Source organism: Buceros rhinoceros, unplaced genomic scaffold (genome assembly GCF_000710305.1).
Source record: "Buceros rhinoceros silvestris isolate BGI_N320 unplaced genomic scaffold, ASM71030v1 scaffold10119, whole genome shotgun sequence".
Classification (NCBI taxonomy): domain Eukaryota; kingdom Metazoa; phylum Chordata; class Aves; order Bucerotiformes; family Bucerotidae; genus Buceros; species Buceros rhinoceros.
This window is the reverse complement of record NW_010430976.1, coordinates 1,593-8,049: the sequence shown is the minus strand read 5'-3', so window position 1 is coordinate 8,049 and position 6,457 is coordinate 1,593. Positions and strand designations below refer to the sequence as shown.

The following is a 6,457-nucleotide window of genomic DNA, read 5'->3' as shown; positions in this document are numbered from 1 at the left end:
GATGGTGGATTACATTTACCAGTACCTGAGCAATGTGAGGGAGAGACGGGTAACTCCCGATGTACAGCCAGGTTACATGAGAGCCCAGCTGCCAGATTCTGCCCCAATGGACCCAGACAGCTGGGACAACATCTTTGGAGATATAGAGAAGATAATTATGCCTGGGGTAAGAAATAAAGTATAATCATGACAGGAGAAAGCCATTACTACCTGGGGTGAACACCAGATCCTGGGAATGCCCAGGTTCTGCAGAACATTTATCTAAATAAGTAAAGCACCCAAAATGTAGCGTAATCTTATAGATATTATGTCCATAGAGGATTCTGGAGATTACTGTTGTGTTCCTAACGATGGTTTTTGGGGACAGACTCAATTTTTTTTTTATGTATTGCATACGTTAAGAATAACTCGTTTGCTTAGAGGTGACACTGGTTTGGTTTCCTGACACTGGTGAATTTAGATGCTGACCTGCATCATCTCAGTTTCAGAGGTGTGGAAACTCAGGCATGGCAAGGTGAAACATCTCTTGCCCAAGGCCATGTATGTTTAAGGCTTGTCTCCTGCTCTTTAGATGTAAAGGTCTCCTTCCTCTTGTACGTAAATATTGCAGATTCTCCTAAGGAAGTTTGTATTACCTAATTAGAATTTTTACTTAAGAAGCTGTTTCAAAGTCTGTTTCAAAATTTTCTATATAGACGTTTGCAGAAACTTGTTCTGATGTAGGAGAGGTATTCACATTAAACATACTCAGGCTGGTGTCCCGCATACAAGCTCTTTCAGGTGTATAAAGGGGGGCTGTATAATCGTAAATTGCTGTGTGTAGCTAAAGGCAAGGTGTTGTTTGACAAAATGAGCAAGAGCAACTTTGTTGCCAGGATTCCCCTTACAAAGATAAATATTTCAATAAATATTTCTGTCTCTGTTATGCAACATTCAAATGACCATTCTTTCCTGTTCAGAATCTTTGTCTGCCTGTTTAATTCAGATAAAGCTTTTGCTGTAATTTGAAATTTATCTAGTAATGACACAATGTTATCGTTTGCTAGTGCTGCACTCCTGTTGGTATTATCTCTGTAGCTTTCTGCTAGCACATCTATAATTGCACATATCATGTTGCTGTGATCCTTTTTCATCACTTTAAACAGATGCTAATCGCTACATCTGGTGCAGAATTTTGAGACATTTTCAGACTTCTACATAATTTTGTTTTAGGTAGTCCATTGGCAAAGTCCACACATGCACGCCTACTTTCCAGCTCTTACTTCCTGGCCTTCACTCCTTGGAGATATGTTGGCTGATGCGATTAACTGCTTGGGATTCACATGGGTAATTTTTATTTTATTTTTTTTATATTCATCTCTGCTGTGTGTTATGCAGGAGCAGGTCATAGTCACTCCTCCTTGTTCTGTGAGTCAGTATACTTACTTATTTTAACCAATTGTATGTCATTTGCACAAATAAAAAATGCCACTTAAAAAAAATATGTAAGAGCAAACATTACCTAGCAGTAAGAGGTGAATGAGAAAATAGACCACTAGAAATGTCTGTTTTCTAATTCTTTGCATATTCTACTGTGAGCATTGTTTCCTGTTGGGCAGTCTCAGTGCCAACCCTGTCACACAAGCACTGTAGGCAGTAGAGCAGCCACCATCCATGATGTCGGGCTGCGTTGGCCTCCATTCCAGTTCTCCTGCTCCTTTGAAAGAACACATTTCCTATTTTTCCTCTTCTGAAAAATAATTATTTGGTGCCCCGTTCCAGAATATCTGAGCGTGGTGTATCCTCCTGCAGCAGCTATGCAGCGCTGCTTGGTTATGACTCTACGTACCTCAGTAGCATTCTGAAGTTAGTTTTTCCCAGTGGTGAAGTTGCCTAGATTTTTAGATGTATGTCTCCCTCTAGAAAAGTAGTTGAAGCTCATAACAGCTTTCATCTTTCTTTTGCTGCTCTTCAAAAAGCCTCCCTTAACCCTGAGTCGCAAGATGGATTAGTGCCCTTTTTCTTCCCAAGAGCATGTGCCTGTGTGGTGAATTCCAGTTCCATGGTTTTGTCCCAAATGGGGGGTGGGGTAGGGGGGTGTTTATGGCTCTAAAATTACCACTAGCTTAGAAGCTCAGCGCTGAGGTGATGCAGGTAATCTGGAGAGAGCGTTTTAAGGAGGTCAGTGAGAGCCTCTGTATTTGACGTTCCAGGAGAGCAACTGTAATGGGCAAAGTACCTGGAGCTCACCCTCAGCTGCCGCCTTAACGCAGAGGTCTGCATTACCCAACTCACCACCCAGCACAGTTTTTATTACCGCAGCACTGTGTTCAGCTAGGATGGGCCGTACAGTTAGCTGCTTATATATGCAACGCTACAAAGCTTGTCATCTGCCGTTGTTGCATCTAGGTGATACTTCTCCTAAGGCAGTTAAAAAGGGTTAATAGCTATTAATTAAAATGTGATCTGTGGTTTACTCTAAGGGGTGTACTCCTGCTGTGTGTGCAGGGTAAGTCACCGTCTGATTTGATTTCTCTAGGCCGCCAGTCCAGCCTGTACAGAGCTGGAGATGAACGTGATGGATTGGCTGGCTAAAATGCTGGGCCTCCCGGATAAATTCCTGCACCACCATCCTGACAGTGTGGGTGGAGGAGTGTTACAGGTAGGGGGAATCAGAGGTGGCCTCATCAATGTTTTGTTTTCCCTCAAGTCTGTTTCCCTCTGGGTGATAGTTTTGCTGGAGGCAGAAACAAGAATTGCTCTGGGGGTCTGAATAGAGACAAATCCCATTTTGACATTACTTTCCCAAATTTTAGTATTAAAAATAGAAGATTATAGACTGGAAGTTGATAAAGCTTTCAGTCCTAATTTAGTTATGGACAAGGAGCAGGTACTCTTGCTGCCTTACAAAGGATAAGTGAGATTTGGTTTCTTCAGTGTGTTTCACATGACCAAACTATTCACTGAAGTGATTCTCACGTAGTTAGAGAAGGAACCCTTGTCACTGTCCTTTTGCCAGAAGTCTTAGCCACGCAGGAAGTTATTTTTCCTTTTCCTCATGTCTGCTTTGTGTCTCAGAGTTGCTAAATTAAGGCCTGAACCTTTACCTCCTTTCATAAGGCCAGAGCAAGTATCCCTGTGTTACTACAAGGAGCTTTGCTCACATTGGTAATTTTTGTGGAAGACACTACATTTTAGCTGTAGAAGAACAAAAGAAAGATGTGATTTGTTCACCACCCCACACGTGGTTCTGCATGTTAAAAATATAGAGCAGTTAAAAGGCTTTGTTTTGTGTGCTCACCCAGAGAGCTGCTCATCAAGTAGTGGCTTTCCACCACATCCCAGAAAAGCAGTAGTAGAAACAAAAGGGGGGGGAGGGAGGGGGGCAGAGCTGAGCTCTTTGATGGCTTCAGTAACTCCCTGAGGAAATAGTGGTGACGCAGCAATATGTTGCAGTAAGTGAGCAATGTCTTTGCAGAGCACTGTGAGTGAGTCAACTTTGGTTGCACTGCTAGCAGCGAGGAAAAACAAAATTCTGGAGATGAAGCTTTCTGAGCCAGACACTGATGAGTCCTCACTCAATTCTCGCCTCATCGCTTATGCGTCTGATCAAGTAGGTTCTTATGGTTACAAAGAAAACAAATACACTTCTGCTGTCTCACGTAGAGCATACAATGTGAATTCACATTTCTTTAGCAAGAGAAAACACAAACACAAATGCCTCGCAAGCATGAAGGAATCCCGCTCGTGTTGCTTTGTGCAGATGGGGAAATTAAATCGCTGCAAGATGAGGTTTTGTAGGGTGCCTCAAGAGACTGTTTCACATGACTCACTTCTGGACTTCCTTCCTGTTTTTCACAAAGCCTTACTCTAGTTAAGCCAGTGCTGATCTCATGCTGCTTCAGCTCTTGTTTCTTCACAGCCTTTGCACGCTCAGGGCTGCTGCTTCTGGTCATGGTCTCTTCTCGACCTCTGTGCTTGTTCTTGGAGGAAACATCTATAGAGTACTGCGACTGTGCCTGCAAACCTGTTCTGTCCTTGAACTCCCAAACTGAGCCATCATATTCCCTGTGAAACTGCCACAGGAAAGACCTTCATGCTGGTTCTCTCTTAGTTTAACTAAGGGGCTTTTTCTTGTGAAAGGTTTTGGTCTACCCAGCAGTAGACACATATTAGGACACTTTATCTTCTTGTCACAGGGAGGAGGGAATAAATTAGAGGCCCCTTTAAGATTAGAGTTTTGATAAAAGGCCCTCCAAACATAAGGTGAGGATGCCTATTACTGCATTTTAGAGACCAGTACCCAAACAAATGGAGCATAAGCACTCCTTGGAATTAGTATATTATTTCTTTTAGGTACTCCCAAAGAAGAAACTTTCAGACTTTTATTAATATGGATTATAAGAAGGACCTTATCTCTGCTTTTCCTGCAATTGCTGTCATTGATAAGGCCATAACTTACCATAGCTGTTCAGCCTCGGAGCTTGCTTTCTTACTGTTTTCTTTTTTTTTTTTTTTTTCTGAAGGCACATTCTTCTGTAGAAAAGGCTGGCTTGATTTCTCTTGTGAAGATAAAATTTCTGCCTGTGGATGAGAACTTTTCCCTCAGAGGTGAAACTTTGAAGAAAGCCATTGCAGAAGACAGAAGGAAAGGCCTAGTGCCAGTTTTTGTACGTTCAACTTTCTAGTTGGGGGTGTTGACAGAGTGGTGTATTCTTAATGTCAACAAAAAGTGACATCTAAAACTTCTCTTTATGAGTTAAAATATGTTAGCCAAAGGTTAAAATGTATACAGGAATTTCTGTTTTATTGAACAAAAAGATTTAATATCATTTTGACTCTCTATGATAGCCTCTCCACTTCTGAAGTGCTGCATTGATTTATTTTAAAAAAAATGACACAGGTTTGTTTGCTTCTAGGTTTGTGCAACTTTGGGTACAACTGGTGTTTGTGCTTTTGACAGTCTCTCAGAACTGGGTCCAGTTTGTAAGTGCCTTTTTTCCTGCTTTTAGACTATGATAGCACGGAAGAGTTAGTGTGAGAATTTTTCATGCCAAAACCAAGGAGAGTAGGAACACGACTCCACTGAGTTTTTCAGATGTTTCTCAAAGTTCAGCAGAGTCAGCACGAGACTTTGCAGTCGTTTCTGTAAGATTTAGGATTTAGATTAGGGTGCTAAAATATATTCTATTCAAGAGGGATGAAACTTGCCCACGAATAAATCTTTAATGTGGTTATTCAGGGAATACAGATTGTACAGTACAGAGTGCAGTATTGTTGTAGCATGGATGCATAAAAATTTAACCCAGCAAAGGAGTTTTGAAGGTGGTGTTTGGTAGGACATCCTTTGTAGCCAGTTCAATAGGTAAATTTGACATGGTAGCAGATTCTATTCCACCATAAATTCTGACAGGTGGCTGCTGAAGACCATCAGCACTTTCTCTTACAGGTCAGAGTGTGGCTTCTATCTTTGGGTCGCTTTTTCTTGACACCATGTCTTTATTGTGGCTTTGTGCAATTGAGTCCTTCTGGAGAACTTCACTTAGTAAAAAGGCAGGGGAGAGAAATCAGATGTTAAAAAAGCCTCCCTCTTGAAATATGGAATAATGAATTTTGTTACTGAGTCCATCTGCTTTCAGCATTACCCTATATTTTGGGGTTCTGGATCCACAGCGTTAGAGTAAGTCTAGATTGTCAATTGTTTGCCTTGCTTGCTATTTTGTTGTCAGCCTGAACACCTCCTGCAAAAACATGCACCCGGTTTTCAGAGAGGAGAGATTAAACGTGTACTTCGATTCCTTACGTCCCATACATAGTAACAATTTCCATTCCAACAGGTGGTGCTGAGGGACTCTGGCTTCATGTTGATGCTGCATACGCAGGAACAGCATTTGTTTGTCCTGAATTTCGATTCTTCTTGGATGGAATTGAATATGCAGATTCCTTTACTTTTAACCCTTCTAAATGGATGATGGTTCATTTTGACTGCACTGGATTTTGGTGAGTAAAGGCAAAACGCAAACACCACCAAAAGGATAACATGCGAATTGCAAAGTCTTTCTCTGCACGATTTTTTGCTAAATACTGTTCATTCTACAACTGATAGGGTTAAGGATAAACACAAGTTGCATCAAACCTTCAGTGTTAATCCTGTCTACCTCAGGCATCCCAACTCGGGAGCGGCTGTTGATTTCATGGTAAGTTGCGACTTGAGCTGATATTTTAAATTGCCTATAAAATGTTCAAACAGACTGCGAAATTCCTCACACTCTGGAGTATGCTTGTCTTATAGCTGGTCTTACTACATAAAAGCAGGAAACCAGTTATAGAGGGATCCTAATGCAAATTAAATAATAAAACTTGCTTTCAGATGTAGTGATTGAAGTGCTTAAGATTTTTACACTGAGGGGGATCCAGCCATGCCTTGTGCCTTTTTAGTTAGAAGGGTAATTTCTGTGCATTGTGTTCCTGAAGTAAT

At 41.3% G+C, this 6,457-nt stretch overlaps 1 protein-coding gene across 1 annotated transcript in view; it reads left to right on the top strand.

Moving 5' to 3' along the window:
* Nucleotides 1–6,457, top strand: part of LOC104499700 (histidine decarboxylase) — a gene marked incomplete at its 3' end in the record, with an annotated part of 8,454 nt that overhangs the window by 970 nt on the left and 1,027 nt on the right. Inside the window, exons 2-9 of the mRNA XM_010143245.1 lie at nt 1–166; nt 1,213–1,326; nt 2,519–2,641; nt 3,458–3,592; nt 4,506–4,649; nt 4,899–4,965; nt 5,817–5,979; nt 6,086–6,176. The exon at nt 1–166 is cut by the window's left edge and continues 2 nt beyond it. Coding sequence (XP_010141547.1) covers nt 1–166; nt 1,213–1,326; nt 2,519–2,641; nt 3,458–3,592; nt 4,506–4,649; nt 4,899–4,965; nt 5,817–5,979; nt 6,086–6,176 — 1,003 coding nt within the window. The remainder of the gene's footprint in view (nt 167–1,212; nt 1,327–2,518; nt 2,642–3,457; nt 3,593–4,505; nt 4,650–4,898; nt 4,966–5,816; nt 5,980–6,085; nt 6,177–6,457) is intronic.